Source organism: Choloepus didactylus, chromosome 14 (genome assembly GCF_015220235.1).
Source record: "Choloepus didactylus isolate mChoDid1 chromosome 14, mChoDid1.pri, whole genome shotgun sequence".
Taxonomy (NCBI): Eukaryota; Metazoa; Chordata; class Mammalia; order Pilosa; family Megalonychidae; genus Choloepus; species Choloepus didactylus.
This window is the reverse complement of record NC_051320.1, coordinates 14,009,762-14,037,655: the sequence shown is the minus strand read 5'-3', so window position 1 is coordinate 14,037,655 and position 27,894 is coordinate 14,009,762. Positions and strand designations below refer to the sequence as shown.

The 27,894-nt window shown below is 39.8% G+C and overlaps 1 protein-coding gene and 1 pseudogene across 1 annotated transcript; one reads left to right on the top strand and one right to left on the bottom strand.

Annotated features, from left to right (window-relative positions):
* BPNT2 (3'(2'), 5'-bisphosphate nucleotidase 2) lies at positions 1-27,894 on the top strand. Its single transcript, XM_037802825.1, has 5 exons — positions 1-592; positions 6,485-6,647; positions 7,860-7,955; positions 19,913-20,074; positions 22,357-27,894. Exons 1-5 carry the CDS (start codon positions 215-217, stop codon positions 22,626-22,628), a joined length of 1,071 nt encoding a protein of 356 aa, XP_037658753.1. The 5' UTR covers positions 1-214; the 3' UTR covers positions 22,629-27,894.
* Positions 16,706-18,271, bottom strand: LOC119509029 (annotated as a pseudogene).

Below are 27,894 nucleotides of genomic sequence, written 5' to 3'. Positions count from 1 at the left end.
GGAAGTGGGACGTGCCAGCCGGCGGAGGAGCCGGCGGAGGAACCGGCGTCGCGCTGCCCGCGGCGGCTTTGGGGCGCGGCGGCTCGGCCTTGGGCGGAAAGGAGCCATGGGGCGCGCGGGCGCCGGGGAGCGGGCGGCGGTGTAGCGGCGGCGCGGGGCCCGGGAGCTCGGCGGGCGGGCGACTGCGCGCCCGCGCTCGCGGAGGCCTTCGGCCATGGCCCCCATGGGCATCCGCCTGTCCCCGCTGGGGGTGGCCGTGTTCTGCCTACTGGGCCTCGGGGTGCTCTACCACCTCTACTCGGGCTTCCTGGCTGGGCGCTTCAGCATCTTCGGCCTGGGCGGCGAGCCGGGCGGCGCGGCGGGGCCCGCGGCCGACGGAACCACGGTGGACCTGCGCGAGCTGCTGGCCGTGTCGGTGCTGGCGGCCGTGCGCGGTGGCGAAGAGGTGCGGCGCGTCCGCGAGAGCAATGCCCTGCACGAGAAGTCCAAGGGGAAGACGCGGGAGGGTGCCGACGACAAGATGACCAGCGGCGACGTGCTGTCCAACCGGAAGATGTTCTACCTGCTCAAGACCGCCTTCCCCAGCGTGCAGGTGGGTGACCGCGCGGGCCGGGAGCGCTCCGGCAGCCCCAGGACGTGGGTCCTCTGGTTCCCATTTTGCAGACGTGGAAACTGGCATAGAAGCTAAGGTGCTTAAGGTCATAAGAGCAACTCGTGGAGGAGCTGGGCGAGGGTGCAGGCAGTCTCATTCGGGGCCCATGCTCTCCAGACCTACGTTGGGGTGTGGGCGCGCTTTGTACTCGGGATCGGGAGCCGCAGTTTTGGCATAGGCTTTGATAACCAGATGAGCAAGTTAACTTCACTGTCTGCGTCATACCGTTCTGTAAACTGAGGGGATTAAACTTGGACCCCCAAGGTCCCTCCTGCTCTAGCCTTCCCTGATTTCATTCCTGGAAGGGTCCTCAAGTTTTCCGGCTGGAGGTCAAAGACTTGAGAAGAATTGCTGCAGAGATATGCAGGCCGTTTGAGGGGGATGCTCATGAATTACTTTAGCTAGTGGCAGAGGTTTTGGGAACCCTTCAAGGAAGTGTTTGGTAGTATATTTGCCAGCAACCTCGTTTTAGCGATCTGTCCTAACTTGACATTTGGTTAAAGATCCATATTTACTCCAAAAGATAAGAATCGAAGAGCATTTACCTTTTATTTGATTAGATTTCTGAGGTAGGAATTGACATTTTCCTAGGGGAATCCAGACATTTTGGAAACTTTCAGAGTTAACTATTTTGGCAGAGCTGCTGTTGAATTGAATAAAATGTTTGTTGGTTTATTACAGTTAATGATAGTTTATTACAGCAAGAGCTCATCCTAGCGTAGCAGTACCTTGTAAGTTTATGTCTTAAGTCACCTAACAGTAAGTTTCTTCTACTGGGAAGAAAACCCGTTTCCAGTAGAATTTTATTGATTAAATAAACTGTGAATCTAATGTCAGCCTTTGGAACATATTAGACGTTTTTATTATTGTTCTTGGAAGAGTTAGGAGAGTATTGCCACTTTAGAATTACGTATCTTGTGTAACTCCCTCCAGTCTATTATTGCTTTGATTTGATTCTCTCTTCCTTCCTCCCCTCCTCACCCCCCACCAGCAGGAAGGAACACTGGCTTTCATAAAATGAGCTGCTGGATACCAGATGTAATTGACATTAGTAGAATTTTTTCAATTGTCTGTTCAAATAAAACAGAACTCTTCTGCTTTTTCTTTGGCCTTACTCTGCTTTATCATCACAAATAATACTTATCTTGTGTTTGCACCTAGTATGTAGGATGTGCTTGCGAAATATCTTCCCCTCTGTTCCCAAACACACGCTTTCCCAAGAGCATATGGAAGAAAATAGAGTTTCAAGAAAAGTCAGTCTATATTAATTGCAACAGTACTAATAGTAATCATTTAGATTCTGGTTGCACAGGACTTCATTTGATTTTGTAGCAACTTCAAGAAGTAAATTTTATCCCCATTTTTCAGGTGGGAAGTCTGAGGCTTATAGTGCGCCACTCCATGGCTTATATATAAATTAATTATTTGTTTAAGCTAGATCTTTAGGAGATGATTGAAAACTTAAGAGTGTGAATTGTTGGGCAAAACAAACTTGTAGAAGCATAAAAGCAGTAATAGTGAAATACAGCAAGCATAGTAGAATTTTTTAAAAATGAAAGTAAAGACAAAAATATATCTGTGTTTATATAATCTCCACCATTCCCCTGTCTGCCTGCCTTTTGTCTTGGGTAATTTCCACAGAATTCTGTGTTTGTGTTCTCACTTCTTAGCAAATGCTAAGGGAATAGGTGCTAAGGGTAGAAGCCATGTTTTATTAAACACAAAAGCAAAGCTTTTGGAATTACAGATACTGAGGTCTCTGCCTTAACATAAAATAATTTCTTGTGACTGAATGCTTGCATGTGCGTCTTTAGTGTTTATGTTGGATTGTTGATTGGTAGAACGAGGAGGTTGTGTTCATTTCTACAGTGTCCAAGTAGGGCTGATGTCATGTCGTGCTTTCTCCTTTTGTCCCTATGTTGTTAGACTGGAGGCCACATGTAGCCATCTAGGAAGAAACTTGGTCTTAGATTCCTTCTTCCCTTCCCTCTCTTCCCCCACCACCAAGAAGCTCAGTCTTAAAGATCTGGTTGTTTTAAAGCCTCACCTCCAATTTTTTTTACCAGGAACTTCAATCATCTCTCACTTAGTTTACTTCCTAGTGGAGAATGAGCCTTGAAAAGCCACAGATTCCCCTTTCTTTTACCCTGGTTCCCTGTGCAAAGGGGAGAGGGCTGTTCACTCTTTTCCCAGTGCTTTCTTGTCTAGATTCTGAGGCCTGGGTTTTCCTATCTAATGTTCACTTCTCAGTAAAAGGATATACCAGGAGTCATTCTACAGCACCCACCTGGCCATCCCCTCAGCCCCCACAAGGGACATTTGGCCATGTCTGGAGACATTTTTGATTTCACAACTTTGGGGTGAGGTGCTATTGGTATCTGTTGGGTAGAAGGTAAATTTTACAGTACATGGGACAGTCCCCCTTAAAAAGAATTGTCTGGCTCAATTTGTCAGTGGTGACCAGGCTGAGAAATCGCTCAAGAAGTGAATGGTGTCCTACCAAAATGCAGGCTTGGCCTCATGCTTTCCTTTGTGTGAAATCTTTCTCAGGTGAGGAATCTGGGGAGGGCCCTCAGGGCAGCAGTTGTCTTCCTAAACCTGTGCTGGTGACACTCCTTATCATCCTGTCAAACTGTCAAAATTCCCAGGACACTGTCTCTCATTATTTCCTTCTGGATAATGAGGACAGTGAAGGCTGAAGATAGATTTGTTGAATGGATTTGCAGCCAGCAGGAACACACCAACTCCTATTTATGGTTTTGATTTAATGTACAGGAAGTGCTCTTTTGGAGTTCCACAGGGCTCTTGTGCTCAAGTTGATTTGTTCAAAGGTTTTGACAATGACTTGTCTGAAGATAAGGTATGACACTGCAAGATGGTAGCAGCAGCATGGATCTGAGCACTCCTTGTCCTCTAGGATGGGAGTTAAACGCTTCTCTCTCAACGGAAGTACTTACTGGACAAGTTTGAGAAGCACTAATACAGTGCAAAGAATACTTGCTTTGACATCTTGTCCAGTTCCAGCTGATACGATCCTGGCAAGGCATTTCTCATCTCAGAGCCATAGTTTCCTCCTCTAGTAATCAGTAGATAGTGCAGATAAGCATCTCAAGGCAGGGAGAAAAAAAAACAAGTTCAAAGGAGCAGGCCCATGTGGGAAGTGGTGGTTTGGTGAATTCAAGTTGCTGGATGAGTTTGAAGAGAGGAACACATGGGAGATCACTGTGGACACAGTGAGAGACAGGTAGGCAGGGACTAGATCAGAAAGTACCTTCATATGCCAAGTGCAAAGGAGTTTGGATGTGATATTCAAGAGCAATCCTTGAGTACTAAAGGAGGTCAGATTTAACTGGCTTTTCTTAAGGCTGCTCTATGCAGAATTTTGGGCTTATACTTTTGGAGGTGGGAGAGACCAATTAGGAAGTGATTACAAAAGGCCATATGAGAGGTGGTGTACCAGAACACAGGAATGGGAGGGCTGACATTTATTTAGTTCTCAAGTGTCAATCACCAAATTAAGCTTTTTAATACAATTATAATTTAATGCATTAGGGTATGAGAGAATCGTTAGGAAAAGTGAAGAGATGGGTATCAAAAATGACTCCTCTATTTCTGGCTTTCCCAGTTGGTGTTTTCTGGGGGTGAGGAAGGGTAGGGGGTGACAAGGTGGAGGGGCAGAGCACAAGTGCCATCTTAGACTTCTTAGACTTGTTAAGTTGGAGGTGGCTTTCATGTGTCCAAGGGGAAATGCTAAGGAGGCAGGCAAATAATATGGGTCTGCAGCACTGAAGAGATCTGAATTGGAAATACAAATTTGTGAGCCATCAGTCTCATGGTAAATGAAACTGACTGGGGACAGGATTTCTTAGAAGAACATGAAAGGGGAAGAACAGGGCCTAGAACCAAACCTTGAAAATCTGCAATATTTAATAATTGGAGAGCAGATGAGTCTATAAAAAAGGTGGGATGAAATGGCCACAGAGGGAGGAGCGGAACCAGGAGCACGTGGAAACATAGATGACAGGGAAGGACGGGGACTTGATCAATGCTGTCACAGCTATTGGAAGATCAGGGAACATGAAGACTGAAAACGATGATTTAATAAGAAAATAAAGCCAACCTTTGTTAAGTGCTTTCTCTGTGTTAAGCACTAAAGTAAGTAGGTTTTTTTTAAAGTCTTTTTTCAATTCATTGATGTGTCTTATGAACTCTGTAAGAGAGGTATATTTATTGATAAGAAAACCACAACTCCGAAAGATTAAGTGATTGGCCTAAGTTAGAGGAGCTGGAATTTAGATTCATGCAATCTAATTAACACATACTCTTAATTATGATTCTATTCCACTATGGCAGAGATTTTTCTCTCACTTTGTTCACTGTTGAATTTTCAGGCCCTGTGACTGTGCCTGATATGTAGTAGGCAGTCAGTAAATATTTTATTGAATTAATAAAGAAATAAGTAATTGAATTAGATGTTTACTGTACACCTATCCTAAGAAATGTTTTATGAATTAAGTGTTTTGATGTTGGTTTCTGGAATATTACTGTTTTCAACTTCATCGGTGATGATTTGTGGTGCTGCAGGGTACCTTCCAGAGATTGCTAATAGTTGTGGCAATTTTACCCTGTTAGTGACTTTTTACCCATGAACTATTAATACTACAGTTTACTGTGGCTCTGTACCATGGGGTCTGGTATGGCTTCATGTGCAACGTGAACATGGATGACTCCCTGGAAAGGGGGTTTGTCAGAAAGCACAGAACCCCAAAGCCTGTCCTAAATAGAATGTTAATCCCTAACTGAAATCCACCTTTTGGGGATGATTGCACATGTGTGTTTGTATTAGGATCTTATAAAGGAAGTGTTGTGATGAGGCAGTATTTTAATAAGATTGACAATTGGTTATTAACTTAATTCTTAATGTGCAATCAGTTCTTAGATTTTCTTCACTGGTATAGCTTAATTAACAAACTAAATGCAGTTTAAAAACATTGTTTTGAAATCATTATTTTGCAAACCAGACTATATTTTAACTGTGTTAAGAAGCTCACTGTTTAAAGCAGTGGTTCTCAGTTGGGAATTATTTTATCTACCCTCCCCGCCCCTTGCAGAGGGGCATTTGGCAGTGTCTGAGGCTTATGGTTGTCACACCTGTGGGCCAGGTGCTGCCAGCATCTCGTAGGTGGAAACCGGGGATGCTGCCGAATAGCCAAACGCACAGGGCAGTCCCCACCCCAAGGATTTATCCAGCCCCAAATGTCATAAGGCTGGGGTGGAGAACCCCCAGTTTAAAGGGTTGCTTAGTGTAGTCTTCCGTGAACAGAGTATGTATTTTAAGTTTTATAAACCTGTCAATCAAATGTATTTCATTTACTTTTTTAGGACATGGCATCGCTTAGCATTCATAATTCTGTTTATAAGGCATATTGGCTCTTCATGTCTATTGTCACTTACCTCCTTTTAATTTTTGTAGTAGCTTGTGTTCAGTGTACCACTGAATTGCCAGTCTATTTTCACGTTAGAGCTATTATTTTTCGTAAATCATCATTACATTTTAAGTAGCTTGTTTCTTTGATTCTTAGTTTCTCTATATTTTTGATCGTTTTGCTTAGCCAACATGTGAGTATTAGGGTAGGCAGTATTTGAAGACAGTATATCACTGTAATTTCTTCTACAGTGTATTTCATTTTGCAGTGAAATACCTCAAAATAAACAAAAATAGGGATTTACCTTTTTAAAATTTGTGCGATTTTATCTGCAGTGTTTTATTTTCTTTTGTTTTCTCAGGTAGTAATTTTTAAAATTATTAACTGTCATCTATTTTTGATGCAGATAAATACTGAGGAACATGTGGATGCAGCTGATCAGGAAGTTATCTTATGGGATCATAATATTCCTGAGGATATCCTGAAGGAAATAACTACCCCTAAAGAGGTGCCAGCAGAAAGTGTCACTGTCTGGATTGACCCACTTGATGCAACACAGGAATATACAGGTAATTGTAAAACTTCATTCTCAAACTTTAAATTGCCGTTATATATTGGAGAGCCAGAACCACTTCCTTCTTAAGAAAAGTCAGGTGATACATGCATCGTGGTAGGATACTTTCAAATCCAAGACAACTTTTCCAATTAGATTTTAAGACAGAGAGCTATTGGATTGGTTAGGTGATTCTCAATCTTTTTTTAATTTTTTTAACCTCAAAGCACTGTATTATGTTATTGTTTTTAACAATGATAGTCATGAAAAGATTCCCATTGGACACCCAGTTTTTTTTTGGGGGGTGGGGGCAGAATATATGGAGCCAGAGGGATATTGGGATTTTGTTTTACTGCATATACATATGGCCTTGGAATTCAAACTGCTAAATTCTTAGGTACCCAGAAAGCAAGTAAGTAGCACAACAGAGAATTATCACCCCTCCCCTTTTCCTTTTTATTTTTTAACCTGGTCCTAGCTCAGATTGCATTTCTGTGGCTCCTTTCCCAGACCTCATTTTTTACCCAGAGATTTTTAATTCCCTCTGTTCCTTTGGTCTATATGCTAAATTTAGTTGCTTCTGTATTGTTCTCCTGCTTTTTCAACTTTGTTTTCTGGTGCTTAAGCAGAACCCTCGAACACACTCAGAAATTCTGGTTGGAGAACAGGGGAAGATACATACTGTAGATGTAAATGTTTATAGTCATAACTAAAATTACAAACAAGATTTTGCAGGAGTAGATAATAAAAATATGGAATCTTAAGGGTTTTGTTTACAAAAAGGTTTTCATGCACTGAGATTGACCTGAACAAGTAATAGTGAAAATAGAAAACTTTTAGTGAGCACATGCCTTGGGCAGGGACTGTTCTGAGTACTTAACTTGATTTTCAAATTTCATCCTAAAATTAAAAAAATTATTTTAATGTATACCTAAAGATGATTACTGTTAAGTTTCTCTTACCTTACAGTTGATGAAATGGAATGTAAGTACTTGGCCCAGAGACAAGTTGCTGAAAGAGGTGGGCTGGGGAAATAATCCAGGGAGCGGCCTGCAGAGCTAGAACTCTTCCCGCCTGCCTCAAACTGGCCCTCATCAGTGCACTGTGTTGGAGGGATCCTCCTCTAGAAAAGAGAGTCCATGTAAATAAATTTTTTAATGAGACAGAGTATAAAGTTGTATCTTCAATTTATAGTTCACTCTGACAGTTGTGCTTTTTCTGTTCTCAGAGGACCTTCGCCAATATGTCACTACCATGGTGTGTGTGGCTGTGAACGGCAAACCTGTACTAGGAGTAATACATAAGCCATTTTCTGAGTATACAGGTATGAAATTTGCTAGAGTTCTAAGAGTTTATGTTATCAAACCATTTGCCTATAGCATTTACCATCAGGTCAGAAGTTCAGTTATCTCAGTAGTTATTAAAGCCAGTCCCCTACCTCTCTTCTCCACTCACTAGATCCAGTGAGGTTTTTCTTGTTGGTACTCATGATATATGACAAAGCAGGGCTTTCTGACCTTTCTTTAGCTGCTGGGAACTGTGTGAAGAGGAAAGATTCTCAGTTTGTGGGGGGTTACACCTGGTCATGGACTCCCCCAGAAGGTGAGATCCTCTTTCTCTCATACTCCTGGGTTGAGGTCCAGGGCTGTTACATCTCGGATTCTCTGTGTACCCTGAGGTTCACTGTGCAGCTGCTCTTAACCAGATCTTTTGTCCTTCCAGGAAATGAGCTTGACCTTGTGGTGGTTGAGGGCAGTGCCACCCTCAGTATTGAAAATGGATGAGTGGGTGTCACCACGAAAGTCATAGGCATCAGGCTAATCCCTAGGTAGCCTATGACGCCCTTCACAGCTTCTTTGGACACTTGTTCCCCTGCCTTCTTGATGTTTGTTAGCTTCCAGCGGATGGCAGATCAGATCCTCACAGTCGTGTTGGGAGTGAGGTTATGGAAGATGTTGTCAATGAGCTCCCCTTTCAGCTCAGGAATGACCTTGCCCATAGCCTTGGTAGTGCCAGTGGACCCAGGGGTGATATGTTGGCAGCCATTGTGCTGCACTTTCCCAAAGGGGCTTCTGGGGGGCATTGATGGCAGGGACTCTGGTACAAGTTTCTGATGGTACCACTAGTTATCATGGTGGAGGGAGGGAGTCAGTTACTGATGCCAAGTGGCTTTGCTGACAGTCTAAAGGGAGTTGTCAAACTTCTCATTGATAACTCCCATCATAAAACACTGGGCAATAGTGATGGCCTTTTTGAAAACTACCCTTCTCTAAGACAAGGAGCTCTTGATGGCAGCGGTATCAACTTTGCCATGTTGAAAGCAGCCTTGATGTCCTAGAGTCCCATACAATTGTATCCATTCCCTCAGACCTTCCCCATTGTGTGCAGGGGTGTGATTGACAAGCTGCACAAAAAGGCTGTCTGTCAAGTGGAGACAAACTGAGAGACAGAATAATCTCTCATCCCAAATTCCAACTATTCTGAGATAGGCTAAACACAGATTACTATCTTGATCATACTTTTCTGTATTTGAGTGTGTTGTCTCTGCTTTTCAAAACCAAATCTACTATGTGCCATCTGAGCTTTTATTTCCTTGTGAAAATTTGGGGAAGTTTTTAAAGTTAATTTGATGAACTACAAAAGTTTTATGCCATTGCTGTAATAATGAGCCTCAAGATTAATTGCATAACTGCTTTATAGTTTATGGTTTACTTATACATATATCCTTTAATCCTTACTGAACTGCTTGTTTAGGTTGCTGTGGTGGACCCCCCAAATACAGGTGGTTGAACAAAGCTTATCTCTCCCTTCTCTGATAGCCTGTGTGTGAGCAGTGTTCAGGCTTTGCTATGCTGTCCTCCTCTTGATTGAAGGTGGCCTGTCCATCCACCTTCCGCCCAGGGCAGAAGGCCAGAAGGGAGCCGAGGAGGGCTCTCCCATGACTGGCTTGACCTGGAAGCTACATGTATCACTTTAACTCACATCCCACTGATGAAACATAGTCAGAACCCTTTATTTTCATGGGCCATCCAAACTAAATTTTAGGCCTTCTGTTACTAAAGGAGAAAAGGGAAAGTGAATATCAGAGTGCCACCTAGCAGTCCTGTCACATTTAGTGTAGGCCTGCCAGGGGACACAGTTACTATCTGTACTCCATTCTTAGATGAGAAAATGAGACTCAGAAATTTGATGCATTCCTCAAGGTCATCTAGTAAGTTAGTGGCAGAATCATCCCCAGGAATTCTATGCAAATCTGTGTATTACACTGCTTTCTTAATAATAATTCCGTAATTCCTAACACTTGTATAAGTGTTTAACAATTTGCAATATACTTGACGTTATCTCATTTGAACCTTTCAGTAACTGTGTGACAAGGAAAGAAGTCGTTTCTTATAGATCAGAAAACAGGCTTGGTAGCTCCTATCTTTTAAAACCGAAGAGTTCGAATGTAACTCGAAGAGCTAATGACTCCTTATTAGTATCTCACAATTGTTTAGTATTTTTACAGTTGACAGAAATTCTTTCATTTCAGTCTCAAAATAAACTTGGAAGGAATGTAAAACAGGAATTATAATGTCTTTATAATGTCTTTTTTTTTTTTAAGTAACGAAGACAAAGCAGGCTTTTAGAGGTTCAGTTATAGGGTTTAGGTTTTTTAAAGCCTGATCTCATAGCTCTCATTCTTTTGGCACTGTCTATCATTGCCTTTCTTTATAGGCCAGGACTATTTTTTGCAGTTGCATATAATATAAACTTGATTACAACATTTAAACAGATCCTGGGGGAGTTATTCTCAGATAACAAGGCCAAAGGGCAGGGCTAGCTCAATGGGCTTACAGTACTTTTAAGGACCTGACTTCTCTATTGGCTTAGAAGGCGACTTTTGTTTACATGCTTGCAAAGATGGCTACTTTCAGTTGCTGTGACTATTCTAGTCAAGAAGAAAGGGGAAAGAAGACGGGGGGGGGGGGGGACCTACTGTTCTTTTTATTAGGAAAGCCATACTTTGAAGCCCTAGCCGTTTGCTCTCCTTTGCCTCATGGCCAGTATCATGTGAGCACCCTTAGCTGCAAAGGCACCTACTGCTCCAAAGAGAACTGAAATTTGGTAAAGAATCCCCAAAAAGGAAGAGGAAGAAATTGGTATTGGATAGGCAAAATAGATTCACATTCTGTGGGTCTTGGTTTCTTCATCTGTTCGTCTTAGGGGGTTGGGGGAGGTTGTGTGGAAAGAGTTTAGGCTTACTCCTTAAAATAAAGCAGCTAAAAGTCTCTGACATAGGAACAAGTTGTGTTGAAACATTTCTGTAAGTTGGTAATAAAATACCCCATTCTTCCATAAGGAGGCCAGCTTTCTCAGAGTATTGGAACATAAAGGTGCATGTTAGTCAGCAAACAATTTTAAAAGATTAAGTCCACCTAATTAGGTGTAGGTTGACCTTCCATTCTGAGAGCTAAGGTTTGTTTGGCTTGTGCCTTTCTTTTGTACTGTTATTTTCCGGTCCAGACTGTATATTGATGTTGGCAAAGTACCAGTTGTCAAGTATTGTATGTTTACCAGAATTTAACTACAATTAATTCTAATGGGAACTAGATATTGTAGCTCTTGGCAGTGGTTGTAGCAAAGTTGATCAAACTCCTTATCAGATTTACTTAGAATTAATTCCTTGAGTTTGACATTCTTAGAAACAAGAGATACTTGAATAGTATTTTAATGAAGTGATGTAAGTCTAGTGTATCCACTCAGGATATTTGTAGCTATTAATATTGAGTTAGAACATTCGAAGCCTGTTTAGCAATGTGAAAAAATGCTTTAAAATACAGTATTTAATGAAGTGATGTAAGTCTAGTGTATCCACTCAAGATATTTGTAGCTATTAATATTGAGTTAGAACATTCGAAGCCTGTTTAGTAATGTGAAAAAATGCTTTAAAATACAGTATTAAGTAGAAAAAAGCAAGATATAAATGTGCACTTAATATTATAGTATACAATAAATCATCAAACGTTAAAATCTATGAACATATGAAAATTAAGTTTTAGAAACAGGTTCAAGAAGTCCTTATTTTTTTAACTTTGATTTTTAATAATCTGTAATGTTTTCAGGGAAAGCCGTACAAAAGCTTTATCCTCTTAGAATCATAAATGCTATGATTAAATTATCCATAATTGTGAAATACATGGATTTAAATGAGCTTGAATGTTACTGTCATCATTAGTGGAGCCCAGTAGGAATCCTTCTGGCCCTCATCAAATGCTTCAGACATTTTCTTTGTAGAGGCAACCTGTTGACAGTGAAAAATACACATATTTATCTTTGGATCTCTATGATTCCCAAAACAATATCCCAAGAGGTCTGAAGAGATAGAGAGGGAGCACTATATGAATGGATTGAAAAAGTAGCACAGATTAAGCTAAAACTGTGTTTTCAGTGGCATCATAACAGTTCGTCGGGAAACATCAGGACTTCTTACAACCCTCCCTTAAAGCTTGTTTAGAAAAATGCCCTAGAAATGAGCATGAAACTTACCTTGCAGATACAATTAAAGGATGTGGCGATGAGGGAAGAAGAGAAACTGAAAATATGGAGAGAGAAGCCTCAGAGAGCTTTGCTGTCAAACCTTTTTTCAATAAGAGAATAATGAAGCATGCTGAGAGCCATGGGCCAGCCAGAAGGGTGATGTGGTGTGAGAGTTGTTAGGATACAAACAATTCAGCAGAAGCTTAGGACCCTTCAGACTATGACAGCAAAGTCACTGCTTATGTAAATAATGACATATGGCACTTACATAGCAATGTCTATGTGCCCGGTCCTGTTCTAAGGACGTTATATGTAACCTTCTCATTTGTGAGCTGTGGATAGTACCTGTTTCTTGTGAATAATTGAAATACCTGTGCCAGTGCTCAGCAAACAGTGTGCACTCTGCAGTGAGCTGTCACGATAGTCAGTATCATCACCACCACTGCCACAAAGAATGAAATAGTAACTTCCTGCAGGCCCCCTAAGTAGGGATCGGCATTGACATTCTGGCTTTTTAGGTTCAATTCCTGTTTTAGACCATCATTCTACCTTGAGGAGGTATTGAGAATTTTGCTTAGTGTTATCCTTGGAGTCTATGTACAGAGTCCACATTATTAGATAATACTGTGTTAAGCACATAAAGACCTTCTAGTACCCCTTACAATGGATCCATGGTGAAAAACCAGTGTGCCCATAAATTGTGCATCATGATGGGTCCTGTTAATGTGGAAACTCCAGGATGTGTCAGTGTTCCAACCACTTTTATTTCCCGCTGGGCTTTTTTCGCTTGTCTTACAGACAGAATAAATATAGTCTGCAGCTGCATTTTACTTCATCACTTTATCCTTCTCATCAATAATTTACATTTATTTAAGATGTTAGTCTGTTTGTTCAGGCACTTGAAATAATTGTGTCCTTATAAGTGTTATGACTGAATACAATGAGTTGTGTAATGTGAAGTAAGTAATTCTTACCTATTAATTGTTCTGGTTAGTATCTACGGAGATATACTGATTCTCATTTTCTTAACCAATACTGACCTCTAGAGAGAGAGCATTGTAAATTCAGTTCTTAGCATCACTGTAAGTTTTTCCCTTTAATATAATTTTTTTTTTAATTAGAGGAGTTGTGGGCTTACAGAAAAATCATGCAGAAAATACAGTTCTCATATACTCCCCCCTGTTATTAACACCTTGCATAAATGCCGTACCTGTTACAATTAATGAAAGCATATTATAAGTGTACTATTAGCTGTAGTTCATGTCGTCCACATTCGGGTTCACTGAGTTGTGCAGTTCTCTGTTGTTTTTTTATTCTACTCACATATATACAACCTAAAATTTCCCCACATTTGTATATATGTTAATTACGTGCACAGTGTTGTGCTTCTATCACCACCACCCATTATCAAACTTTGCCATCACCCCAAACAGAAACTCTGTACCAGTTAAGCATTAATCCCCCATTCCCCACCTGTACATACCCTGGCCTCTGGTAACCTGTATTCTGGTTTCTGGCTATGAATTTGCTTATTCTCATAATTTCCTATTAGTGAGATCATACCATATTTGTCCTTTTAACACCATGTTTTTTGAATATTTATAAAAATTATTTAGAGGGTTTTCTGTTCATTTATTTCCCCTTCACTTCTTTTTTTTTTTTTTTTTGCACTCCATTATGAATAATTCTAAACAAACCTAAAATTATAATAAATACATGTATACTTCATGTAGATTTAAGAGTTGATTTTTTTTTTTTTGTTTTGCCTTTGCATGTTAAAGCAAATTATAAAGATCATGGCATTTTACCCTAAAGTATTTCAGTGTGTATCTTTAAAAAGTAAGGGCATTTTTCTACTAGTATTCTAACAAAATTAACAGTTATTCCCTAATCCCCATCCAATAATTCACATTTCCTCAGTTCTCCTTAAAATTGATTTTATAGCTATTTACTTCAAACTAGGATTCAGTCAAATGAAATTTTTTTGGTGAAAGTTCCCTAATCATCTCTTGGTTGAATGAAGCTTGTTCCCTAATTGATTACTTCAGAAAAGTAGCTCATGAGTGTGACATATGTACCACTAATTTTCCTGGGTAATTCATATTTTAAAATTGATTTTTCTCCTATATTACCTCAACTTCTATATATGTCACAAGTTGAATTTTCCCAGGAAAATCAGACCTTGAGATGAAGATTAGCATGCCAGATGTTTTTAAGGAGTGCTCTTGGGAACAAATTTTTGGAGGGAGGGAAGGAAGTGGGATGAAGTGCAAGGAGAAATTGAGTTGCAATGCAGTCCCAACAGAGTCTCAGGCAACACCCCACAGGGAACTCTGGAGCCTGGAAGTTCTTTTCAAGTTTGCTAATGATTTTGATAGTCAGATGATAAGCATTGCTTGTGGTTGTTAGGTTGTCAAGTTCTCTTAATCTAGAACAACCCCCATTCCTTTTTCCCCCTGCCTTGGATATGTTCATTGTTTTTGCACATTGGCTCAATCTCCTAAGTGGCTTTATAAACATAAATACAGTTAAAGAGTTTATATGTTTATTTTGTCCCAAGAGTATAAAAGAAAAAGCTTATATAGAACTAAAAAGCCTATCTAGTCAATATAGAACAGAAATTACAGAAAAGGGGGAAATGGCTTGGGAAGCTTTCCTTGGTTTGGAAGTCTGCACTACTGACTAGCAAACTATACAAGAGACTAATTCATAGTTATCCCAATTAGATTGTTGTTCTAGCACTCACCATGGAATAAAGTATAGTTCACCATGGCTAGCAATGAAAGCACATTCCAGCTAATTCCTGGTTGCAGGAAAAACATCAAAAAAATTAGCAGGGTTTGGGTTTCTGAGTTCTGTAAGGAAAATGGCAGTCTCCCAGACTCTTGTTATACTTCCTTCTAAAATCCACAGAGCAACAAGGAGAGCAAATCGAAACACTTATAAGATATACTTACAGAATAAGTAGGAGACAGCAGAGGGCAATAAACCACAGTTATGTCAGAGGAGAGGATTAAATACCAATCAGCAGAATAAGTGCTGGAGCCCACCCCAGCTTGGGAAATGTGGAGGAATTTCACAGAAGCATCTAGACATCAGAGAATTCCCCAGGGGTGGCAGAACTCGGATGACATTAGCCAGGACTTCTTCCCAGAAAGAAAAGGTCCACCCTTTCTGAAAGAAGCCCTGAAAACCTGGCAAGAGAGCATTGAGAAGAAGCTTGGAGAATAGGTGGAACCTAAAATGTAGTCCTGAGAATACACAGAATGGAGAGATGGTAAGGGGGTAAATGGGAGAGAGAATGTGAAAGACAGCTAGTAGAGCTAATGAGAAGGAAGGGGTGCCGAACAAAGACATCTGAGAACAAAAAAGGTGCCCAGTTTAACACTTTCTACAAGATAATCAAGAAAAAAGAGTGAACCAAAGATTTTATAACTAGCCCAGTGGACTTTCAAGCATCAAGGTAATAGGAAAAGTTTTAACACGTAAGAAGTGTTTGTTTATTATTCCTGGGCTTTGTCCATATAGGTGAATTCTCTTCTTTTGGGTCTGAAGTCAGTTGTTCAGCTGCCTGCCTCACTGATTTGTGGTAGAGGCCATGTCAGTTGTGCTGAGAATGTCCCATCTTTTAGATTTATCTGATTGTTTCCTTTTTTTTTCTCTTTTTAGTATCCCATTTTTTCTTTCAAGTGGAGATTAGTTCTAAAACCTTGATTGCATTGAGGGTTAAACATTTTTGTCAAGGATACACCATAAATGTTCTCCATGTCCTTCATATAACAACATCCTGTTACATGCCATGTAATATCTTATTGTCTCCTTGTTAATGACACAGTAGTTAAAGTGGTCACCGATGTGTATATAATAAAATTCGTGAACTGCCTCATGCTCCGTTTCCGACACAGAAGCAGTGAGGTTCCACACTTAGAACATCATAAAGGCCATATTCTGGAGAACACTCTCCTAAGTGGACTTCCCCACTGCCATCACTTTGGGGCCATTTTTGAACATTATCCTAATGGAACAATATTTACTTACTTGGACTTTGTCTGTAGGCCTCTCCTACCTACACTTTTCATATAAAAACCTTAGTTAAAATAATCAGTTGCCTAGGGACATGCTACTTTCAATTATGATGGGCAAAAGAACATTTCATCAAAAACAAAGAAAAAAATCTTCAAATATGCATTTGGTGGCATTCTTAAAAATTTACCCTTTTTATTTATGTCAAAAGGAAAATAAGGATCAGGCTAGTAAATTTGAGGGGATTTAGGGAAGTCTTTATTTTCCCGGAAATCTGCAACATGAAATTATCGGAAAAAAAGAAAAGTAAAAACTGTAGCTAAAAATGTGATTTAAAAGAACGGGACGATAGGATGTGAGATGTACCTCAAAGAATTGGAAATCAGTCTGCACCTTCACTTCCATCTAGAATGCAGAGGAGGTGACAGTGCTGCACTCTGCTGAGAAACTGCATTGCAAAACAGTTTCTCAGTCTCATCTATTGCAGAACATAGTTTTGGAATTTTAGGGCAATGACAATTACATGTTTTTCAGAAGTGATAATAAAAAAAAATATATACTAAACTACATTGCCTCCAATGTATCTAAATTTCTATCAAAAAAGAAATATGCCAGTGACCGTTTCAACCTAAATAAAATTTTATTCAAATTAAGCATAATAGCCAGGGTGGTTTATTTGAACCCTGGTTACTACTTAAAAACTTAAAAAAAAACTCAATTATAAATTTTCTAAGGTCCTCTCAAAAGTAAAGAGTTAATTCTATCCAAGTTTTTGCCCCAAATGTCCATAGGTATTATCAGCATATATGTACACACAAGGCTTTAATTAGAAGTAATCTTTGGCAACCGCTGAAATATACAAACTAGGACTTTCCACAATAGAATTATATGCTTGAAAGCTGTGGCCTCAAAGCACTGAAAGAACAAAGGTAAAGGTCACTTGTCAGAACTAGTCAAGAGAACACAAATATTTCTCATTTAAGAGAGTTCATTTAACAAAAAAAAAATTCCTGGAAATGAGTAGTCTCAAGCTTTAAACAAGGTGAAAATGAATCTCGGAATATACAAAGAACTGATGTATTTTTAGCACTGTTGAGTCCTAAAGTTAAAAACAAGGACCAAGAGCAGGCTTGTTGGACACTTCTCGTTCTGGAATTACAGCGGGACATAGCTAAACAGGTAAGACACACACTTACCATTGTGTGTCCTCCAGATTGCTTATGCCAAGATCATTGAGATATCAATAACCTGAATCTTGGAGCAGTGTTTTCATTTTGTCCTCTTGCGTAATTGTGTTTGTTGACCACCACAGCCTCAAAGAAAATAGCCGGCTGAGAGAAGATCCCTTGGTAAGGAGAGCATAGACTTTGGTGGCTCTGGCTGAGAGGAGCTTTTTGGTGACAGGGCAGATGGTGCCACACGTGTCTGCCATGTCATCTACCAGGAGAGCCACACGGTCCTTCCCATCCCCCACCAGTACCATAGGGTCCACTTCGTTCACTGTCTTCCTCTTTTTGTGATTCAAAGCGAATCCCAAGTTCAACCTGTCAACAATTGCTGTGGCACTTTTGGCCCCCCCTGCATCCGGTGAAATGTTGATGCAAGTGCCTCCACTCGAAATAATTTCCTGAATCCACTGCAGAAGGCAGGTTCTGCCTATAAGCTGTCTGTGGCAATATCAAAGAATCTCTGAGTCTGAGAGGCCTGCAGGTCCATGGTGATGATGTAATCCTCCCGGCTACTGACAGCATATTGGCCACAAGTTTTCCAGAAATTGGGGCACACTGGGCGTAGGGAAAACATGGGATGACTGCAGTCACCCTGGATGACGACGCGATTTTGCAGTCATTGATCATGATGATGATGAGTTCCATCAGGTTGTCGTTCATCGTCCCACAGCCACCCTGAAGGTTGTAGACATCTGCCCTCACGCTTTCACCAATCTCCATGCTGGTCTCCGTGGTCTCCTTTGTCTCCTGGTTGCTGAACTTCTTGGTGATCACTTTGCCCAGCTGCAGGCCCAGTGGTCGGCCATGCGCTGGGACAGGTCCTGGTGCAGCTGCCGCTGAAGGGTATGATGTTGGTGGAGAGGGGCATGGAATGACAGCGCGGAGCAGGCTAGAGCAGAGCGAAAGCGTCACCTAGGGGTGGAGCTGGAGGGGAGGAAGAGCAAGGAGGAGCTGAAGAGAGGAGGGAGGGGAGGAGTGGGAGGAGGAACAGAAAAGTGCATTGCAGGATCAGGGGGAGGAACACAGGTAACCCTGGGGGTGATGGTGGGAGTAGGGAGTAGGAGCAGGAGCCTGGGAGTTTTTAAGCCAAATATTCAATTGTCATTATCTTTGGTTGGGCAGAATTAACTGGTATTTTTTTAAAAACATTATTTTAGTATATATCTAGTTAATTAAAAAAAAATAAAAGCATTACTTTTATACTCAGAAAGTACAGTGAACTTTCTATTTTGGAAAAAGAAACAATTGCACTTAATTCTGTGGGAGAAGATATTTTTTCAGTCACTTGGTACTTTGGGTTCTGAAGAGTATCACTTCTAGTTTTAAAAGCTCCGTGCCTTGCACCTGAAGAGATGTTCGTTTGCTATTAGGGAAATGCAAATCAAAACCACAACAAGATATCATCTCACACCTATAACAATGCCCTGTATTAAACAAACAGGAAACTACAAATGTTGCAGAGGAGGTGGAGAAATAGGAACAACTTATCCACTGCTGGTGGGAATGTAAAATGGTACAGCCAATGTGGAAGACAGTTTGGAGGTTCTTCAGAAAACTAAATATTGAGTTGCCCTGTGACCCAGCAATTCCGTTACTTGGTATATACCCAGAAGATCTGAAAGCAGGGATATGAACAGCCTTTTGCACAGTAGTGATCATAGCGACATTTATAATTGCCAAAAGATGGAAACAATCTGAGAGTCCATCAAGAGATGAGTAGAGAAACAACATGAAGTATATACATATGATGAAATATTTTGTGGCATTAAGAAGGAATGAGGTCCTGAAGCATGTGACAACATGGATGAACCTTGAGGACATAATGCTGAGTGAAATAAATCAGACACAAAAGGACAGCTGTATACGATTTCACTAATATGAACTACATTATGTAAACACATAGTCATAAAACGTAGAACATAGGTTACCTAGAGATAGAAGTTAGAGAAGGAGTGGGTACCTAATACGTACAGAATTGTCATTGAGGATGGCGTTAAATGTTTGGGAATGGACAAGAGGTGATGGTAGCTCATTATTGGGATTATAAGTAGTAATGTTGTAGTTGAATTTGATTGAAAGTGGTTGTTTAAAGTCATGTATGTAAATACGTTCTTGCACAAACTACAACAAATTTTTTTAAAAAATAGGTTTATATGGGAAAAAACATAGCTGTTGCAAACTGTGGACTACAGGTAACAGTAATATTTTAATATTCTTTCATCAACAGTAACAAATTTACTACACCAATGCTATGGGTCAACGATGGTGGGGAATAAGGGGTATAGGAGGATTTGAGTTGTTTTTTATTCTTATTTCTGTACTGGAGTAATGAAAATGTTCTAAAATTGATCAAGAGGATGTATGCACAACTATGCGATGATACTGTGAGCCAGTGGTTGTATACTTTGGATGGTTTATGTGGTGTGTGACTATGTCTCAATAAAATTGAAAAAAAAAAAGAAGCTCAGTGCCTCCCAAAGTGGTAATGGATATGCTATTTGCTTTTCAGCATGGGCAATGGTGGACGGTGGTTCAAATGTGAAAGCCCGCACTTCTTACAACGAGAAAACCCCAAGGATCGTTGTGTCTCGCTCCCATTCAGGGATGGTCAAGCAGGTTGCTCTTCAGACGTTTGGAAACCAGACTACAATTCTCCCAGCTGGTGGTGCTGGTACGTCCCCACTGCCTTTTGTTCCCATTGAGTGTTGCCAGCAGGGTCACAGCTCATGGCACATGGGAGGAGAGCAAGAATGGAGAGCATACACTAAAGCAGGTCTAGTCTCCCACTTAGCAGTCTCAAGGGTGGGTTTTCAGATATACCAACCTTCTAAGAAAAAAGCAATTCCTCAAACAGAGGGATACTCTGTCCCTCGAATACTGCAGAAGCATTTTCCTATCAGTGGTGTGCCATCACTGAATGCTGTATATATAACCTGTCCTGTTGCTTCAACTGAGGGTCCTCAGGGAGGGGAGGGAGGAGCAGGCACATTAAGATACTTCATATGGCAGGAGGACGTCAGGAGTCATCCTAGGTAGTAGGACAGTCATGCCTGGGTCAGTGTGGACACTCCTGAGCTCCTCAGCGTCCCCCAGAGCAGCTGCTTGTCTGCAGTGAGCGAGGGAGTCAAATGCCCACCCAGCTCAGTGCATATTCTTTACTATTTTATTACCTTTGTTATAGATCAGGGGCTCAGCAAATTTTTTTCCAGAAAGGGCCAGCTAGTAAATACTTGAGGCTTTGTAGGCCCCATATGGTCTCTGTTGCATATTCTTTGGTTTTTCTTTTTTGTTTGTTTTAACAGCCTTTGTACAGCTCAAGGGCTGTACAAAAACAGGCTGTGGCCTGGATTTGGCTCACGGCTGTCATTTGCCACTGCTTACTATGATGAATGCTCCTCAGCACCACAGAAATGTTTAATTCAGAGAAATAGCCAATTACAGTCAGAAAACATTTGCGTGTGAAAACCTTTTTTACAGAGTAATAAAGGAACCCTGAAACTTCTTAACTTTTAAGCCTAGGGGTCTTCATGTGCTGGTTGCATGTATATTGCCTACCTTAATGTGATTTCACTACTTTCTCATAGTTTCTCTGTTAGGTTAATGAGTAAGTGTACGGTCCAAAATATCGAGTAGGAATGGCATAAACTAGATTCTGGACCCAATTTCTTCTATATTTGTTTTGTTATTTTATTGTTTAAATCCTTCCTCTTTGCAAAAAGGACTTAAAATGGTAGTGTTGCATTGTGTTCTGTTCTTTCAAATCAGACCTGCCTAGATCCTCAACTGAAAATCAAATTTAGCTTCAGTGTAGTATGTCGTTTCGTAGAAAGGGACACATACTGAATGCATTACTCCATAGAAAACCACAAAGTAATTTCTAAAAAATTACAGGCATACCTCAGATATCACAGGTTTGGTTCCAGACCACCGCAGTAAAGCGAATCACATGAATTTTTTGGTTTCCCAGTGCATGTAAGTTATGTTTACACTATACTGTAGACTGTTAAGCATGCAATAGCATTTTATCTGAAATACAATGTACATACCTTAATTAAAAAATACTTTGTTGCTAAGCAATGCTAACCATCATTTGAGTCTTCAGTTAGTCATGATCATTTTGCTGGTAGAGGATCTTTCCTCGATGTTGACGGCTGCTTACTGATCAGGATGGTGGTTGCTGAAGCTTGGGTGGCTGTGGCCATTTCTTAAAATAAGACAACAACGAAGTTTGCCGTATTAACTCTTCTTTCATTTGAACACTTAGAGGCCATTGTAGGGTTATCAACTGGCCTAATTTCAATATTGTTGTATCTCAGGGAATAGGGAGGCCTGAGGAGAGAGAGAGAAATGGGGAGACAGCTTGTCAGTGGAGCAGGCAGAACACACACAACATTTATCCATTTAAGTTCTCCATTTTATATGGGCATGGTTCATGGCACCCAAAACAATTACAATAGTAACATCAAAGATCACAGATCACCCTAATGGATGTATTTATAATGAAAAAGTTAGAAATATTGCAAGAATTACCAAAATGTGATACAGAGACACTAAGTGAGCACATGCCTTTGGAAAAATGGTGCCAATAGACTTGCTTGATGCAGAATTGTCACAAATTTTCAATTAGGAAAAAGATGCACTATCTGCAGATCGCAGAAAAGTGAAGTGAAATAAAATGAGATATGCCTGTATAGGCATATATTTGGTTATACTTGAGACTAGTGTTATAAATTTACCTTGTATATTTTTGCTCGTTTGAATTTTTTTGTAAAAAATATTGTTAATATTTTACAAAAATTTTTCCTTTTGAAATAATGTTATACAACACTTGTAAAGATAGTGCAGAGAGCTTCCACACATCCTGTGTGGTTACTTCTAACAGTGAACTTACTCAAAAAAGTAAGCTACTTCAAGTCTTTCAACCAGCAGCCTAAGTTCTGTGTTGCTTTTTAGGTTATAAAGTTTTAGCGCTCTTGGATGTGCCTGATAAGAGTCAAGAAAAAGCTGATTTGTATATCCATGTGACGTACATCAAGAAGTGGGATATTTGTGCTGGCAACGCCATCTTAAAAGCCCTTGGAGGCCATATGACCACCCTGAGTGGTGAAGAAATCAGCTACACCGGTTCCGATGGTGTCGACGGGGGACTCCTTGCTAGCATCAGAATGAACCACCAGGCTCTGGTCAAAAAACTCCCTGATCTAGAGAAGACTGGACATAAATAAGCATTACTGATTACAGGGCACAACTTCTAAAGCTGAAAATGGCCAACCTGAAATGCTGGAGGCTTTAAAGGGTCGGTTGAGATGTGGTGCATCGTTAAGACCATCCCGAACTGTTTTGAGTATTTTTGAAGCATCAGAAACTTATTTTCCCTGTAATAGGATGCAAGATCAGGGAAAATGGGTTGCTTCGTGTCTCCAGTATTGTCTTTATTTTTGAGACTATTTTCGTACAGTTGTCATACACAAGGCGCGTATATATATTTATGAATTAAAATCTAGCTGAGTCTGCATTGTGAATTAACATTTTCAGACAACATCATGAGTCTTCACTGTTAATACTTTCAGATAGAATTGGGCTGAAGAAAGGATTGATTTTGTGTAGATATTTAATGTAACTTTACAATTAAATCTCATTGAAAATAAAGTAATTGGGGGTTTTTACCCATAATTTGGGTGGAAAGCACAAGAAACCATACATCCATTAATATGCAACAAATGCTCTATTTATCCTTTCTGAATATTTCTTATGATTAAAATAGAAAACTCTTAAATTGATTTTTTCCTTTGAAATTTTAGTAACAGGTTCACCAGCTAGTAGAAAATATAGACATGATGGTTTGAATTTTAATCTCAACTTCCGTGTTTTTAAGTTTTGTTTTTATTTTAAGAGAAGTGTGTTTGTACCACCAGGGGTTTGACATTTCGGCCATCTTGTTGGGTTTCATTTTCACTATGAAAGATACATGGCTCCATCCTTCTTTTCCTCTTGGCCAGTGTTTAGTCCTTAACTTGTAAGATTTGGTTTAAGATTTCAGTGTTAGCCCTAAGATTTTGGTACCTTTTCTCATTAGAGATGATATACTGTTAGGGAATATAAGATTATAAATGATTCTCTTATTAATTGAAAGTTATTTAGCACTGTAAGAATTGAACTAGTTTTCCTTATTTTCAAAACCACAAAATTTTACCCTTGTTTTAGTACTTGAAAAAAGAAGCTGAAAAAATCATTGCTAAGAATTAATGAATGGATCTAACCTAACCAGACTCTCGAAGTAATAACCTTTGAGAGACCCCGTGTTTTCCCTTCGGATTAAATCAGTGATGCTTAAAGTTACTTTTTGATGAAATTTTTTCCTATTCGGTCTGCAGAATCTGGTTGGGAAAAAGGTCGGGACCAAGTCCCTTGTGCCCCGTAACTGAACCTGCTTTGGGAGCTGCCTTTCCTTGGGGTGTCTGGTTTCTCAGTGTGGTGTCTGGCTTTGCCTCTCTTGGAGGTAAAATTGACTAACAACTGGGTGTTCTAGCCTGGTGGAACATGCAAAAACTTCAGGTGTGGGTGTCACACTGTCCAGAGGCCTTTGATCCCTCGTTAATGAGCTGATTCTGGGATGTGCACACGTTTCCATCTGATCTCTAGCCACAGATCACAGACCCGAGAAGGTGGTGGGGCCTTGTTGGGGAGGCCTTTGTTGAGTGAAGAATCATTCAAAGTGTGAGTTGGTTAGAACATTTGGTTTTCAAACAGCACTTGGAATTATAGAAAGAGTATCAGAGGCCTCATCTTTTTACTTTGCAAGAAGATGAGGAAACCCTTTTTTCTCAGGAGAGATGGCAAAAGCTTCTGCTGTTGCCAGAGCCCTCTGGTATAATCAGCTGTTTTAATTGTGATATGTCACACTTTCAGGGTAATTGGACTGGCATGATAGGAAATGGAATTTAATTGGAAGGGTTTTTTCCCCAATATTATAGGGAAACTTTCAAATTTAATGGAAACAAAACTAGTTCACATTAGCAAGCGTAATTACTTTGGTTTTATTTTTAAGTTCTTTAATCTGCATGTAGAAAGTGACTTTGTGAAGGGTTTGTGTTGTGTGCAAGAATTGAGATACCAACTGACCATCAAATGCATTGTTTTTATAATTTGGGTATAGTTTAGTTACTAATGATTTTAAATGCTTTTACAGAATGTTAGGTTTTTTTTTAAATTTTTCTTCTTTCTAAAAGTAGATATATATTGCAGAATTAGAATGAGTACAAAGAACAGTATTTATATTTATTTATTGTGAAACACTATTGTGCCAGAACATACCGGTAGAACATCTTCATGAATAAGTCGGATTATTCATTGAGGCATGTAATATCTCTTAAGGTTAAATAAATGAAATTATTTCAGAAACAGTGCAAAATAACTGAGGAAGCGTTTGACTGTTAGTGACCCGCACCTCTCAACTCCTGGTCTGCCCTTTCCTTCATCTTTGCCCTTATCTCGGGGATAGTTTTCCCTTACATTTGAGTCTCATGCATCACATTCAGGAGCAGCAAAGACATCCCATCAGTGACCTCAGTATCATCAGCTGCCCCCTTCCTCTGCTCCCTCTTTATCTTCTCTACCCTGTTAGTCATCTCCCTTGCCTATTAATTTTCTCCTTTTATCTTCTTCTCTTTTTTAGCCAGTGTATTCCATGCCCAACACCCACCCCCAAATTCTCTCTGCACCCATTTCTCTCAAAGCCTTCTCAGAAAGGAAAGGAAAATCACCTCTAAATCCACAAAGCTTTAGATTGTGAGATCAAATCCAGTATTTCTCTCTTTTCCAAGCATATTTTGTGACCCATCCCTCAAAAATATAAATGTAGAATATACGAGAGAGTTGGGTGAATAAGCCTGTTTGAGAAACCTTGCTTTTTCACTAAGTTTTCATGCTTGGATCCCTGTTTCAGTTGAGGTGACAAGGGCCTACAAGAGGGGGTCACATTTGCCTTTGTTATGTTTTCCAATTGCCCTCATACCCCAATTTAAGTGGTTTTCTTTTTCCTTTATTTTGAATCAATAATATTCAAATGAATTTTTTATGTTTTATAATGAATTAACGTAAGCATTTTGGTTTGTGTGTTTTATGTAACAATTGTGCAAGTTTTTCCTGTTTGCTGCGTGCATCCGTTGGATATTTTGCAAATTGTGTCAGAGGAGGTGTGGTCCAGGTGGTGGGAAGGAGGTGGGAGAGGAGGTGGAGGCAGCTTGGTGGAAGGCATGCAGAGAGAGGCTGCAGAGGAGACATCTGCCCTGACCCTGTGGTCAGGGACTCTGCCCCGCATCAGATGCTTAATTCTAAAATTGGATTTCATGCTGATTTGAAGGCAACATCTCTCTCTCTGGATAGCCCAGCATAAACAAAAGAAGCTGGAGTGCCACCCCTGTCCCTCAGAAAACAACATGCCAGCATGCCTCTCTCAGGTGATGCCTTGTACACGGCTCCCTGGAGACAGTCTTGAACAGATTACAGACCTGCAGCTGCCTACCTTGACTATGTGTTGCATTGGTCCTGGATAGAAGCAATGATTTTTGCCTTTTAGATCTTGGTTGAATTTGAAGACTTATTTAATTATTTTCAGAATATGGCTAAAAAAGTCTGTCTTGTGACTGTTGTGTAAAATAAACCTAGTCATCCACGGATTCATATTCTAAAAAAAGTTGTGCCTTAACAATAGGGCATTGTGTGTTAATAGGGAAAACAATACTTTTTTTGATAGGGAAAATAGGAACTTTTTGCCATTAAAACTTAAGTTCTTTCGATGTTTTTAATATTAGATTTGGGGGAATTCATTAAAATTAAATAAAGTTGATATAAAATTATTTTTGCATAATCTAGCATTTACAACTAAAGTTACATTTTTTATAACAAACAGACATCTTGATGTATATAGCTTTTAAATGGTACTTCATCTTTAGCGTTTTAATTTAAATTAATGTAAGACCAGGATAGATCACATAGTTTTATTTTACTTTTAAATAAATCATTTCATTGTGCTGTTATATCTGTTCTCCTAGTCCTCTAGAATAATTTTGGTTAAAAAATTAGCTATTTATTGATGGTGGCGTATTAAACATTTATTAATATTAAAAATACTGTGTTGTATGACAAAATGGGAATGGGGTTCTAATTCTGATATGCAGTTTACAGAGAAGTCGATAAGAATTGAACGTTATACTTCTAAAAGGAGGTTTTGGTTTTCTGAGGTGCTGGTTTATGTTAGCTTATTTTTATTTCATCATCGCCTGGGAGGTGTATGCATTATTTCTGTTTCCCATTGATAAATGCTTACAGGAAAGCTTTTATTTATTTCTTATCTTTTTTTAAAGTTGGGTGATGAATTAATTTGGTGGAAATGAGATTTATAAGTCGTTTTCCTTTGAGTTAATATAATCCAAACTGTCAAAAGTTCAGGGTGATGAATAATATTAAAACAACTTGTTATATGTTGTGTTTGTAAGGGCTCCCTAAAGTATTATAACATACTTTGTGTAATTGCAAAAGCTGAAACTGTGATGTTTGATTAGTAGTACGTTCCATTAAAATTCTCTGTCAGATGTATGTTATACGCATAGTAAATTTTTATTCAAGAAAGACATGCTCATTCTGTATTTTTTAAAGTAGGGAATAAAGCCTACCCAAAGTCATTAGATCAGTTAACCTACAAAAGGTTCTCATTTCTTTCTCTGCAAATTCTTTCTTCTAGCCTTCTCTGTCATTCATGTTGAGTTCAGGAGGAAACATTTATGGGCTTTAATTTGCGTGTAAGTATGGACTTTAATTTTGTGTACTGTTCCTTGCCGCTACTGGCAGTAGCCAACACTAGCTTTTAAAAGGCTCAGTAACAGGAGACACCGTGTTCCACCCTGTTCCACCATGACAAGCCATTGTGCTGCCTGTGTGTGTTTTGCCCATTTGGCAGTGTAACGCAAGCATCTAGACACATGCACACAAGGGGTTGAGCCACACTACAGCCATGTCTCTGTCCCTGCCTCTTCAAATTGTATTCTCACTTCCTGTGAATTCTTTTCTTATAACAGTCTAACTTGATAAGGGGGATTAAAATGAAACAAATAATTTGCCTTTGAATGTCCCTTCCCCTTTCACACATTTAAAACTGTAGAGGAACTAGAGAACATCCTGTTCCCAAGACATGCTTAGACACCAGTCGTGCTTACTCATGCTCCTGACCTGTTCCTCACCCACACCACTGAATGTAAGCACCTCCCAATTTTAACCTCTACCAGGAAGTAAGCCCTCCTCCATGTTTTTGGAGCAGTTTGTGTGTACCTCACTTGATAGCAGTCATTTTTATGTATGCTGTACTAGATGTAAACTTCTTAAGGACAGGGATTGTGTCTTGTTGATTTTGTATTTCCACCTCAACCCCAGTGTCTTGCACAAATTAGGTGCTTTATGTATGTTGAATTAAATTGAATAAAAAGTTACTGCTAA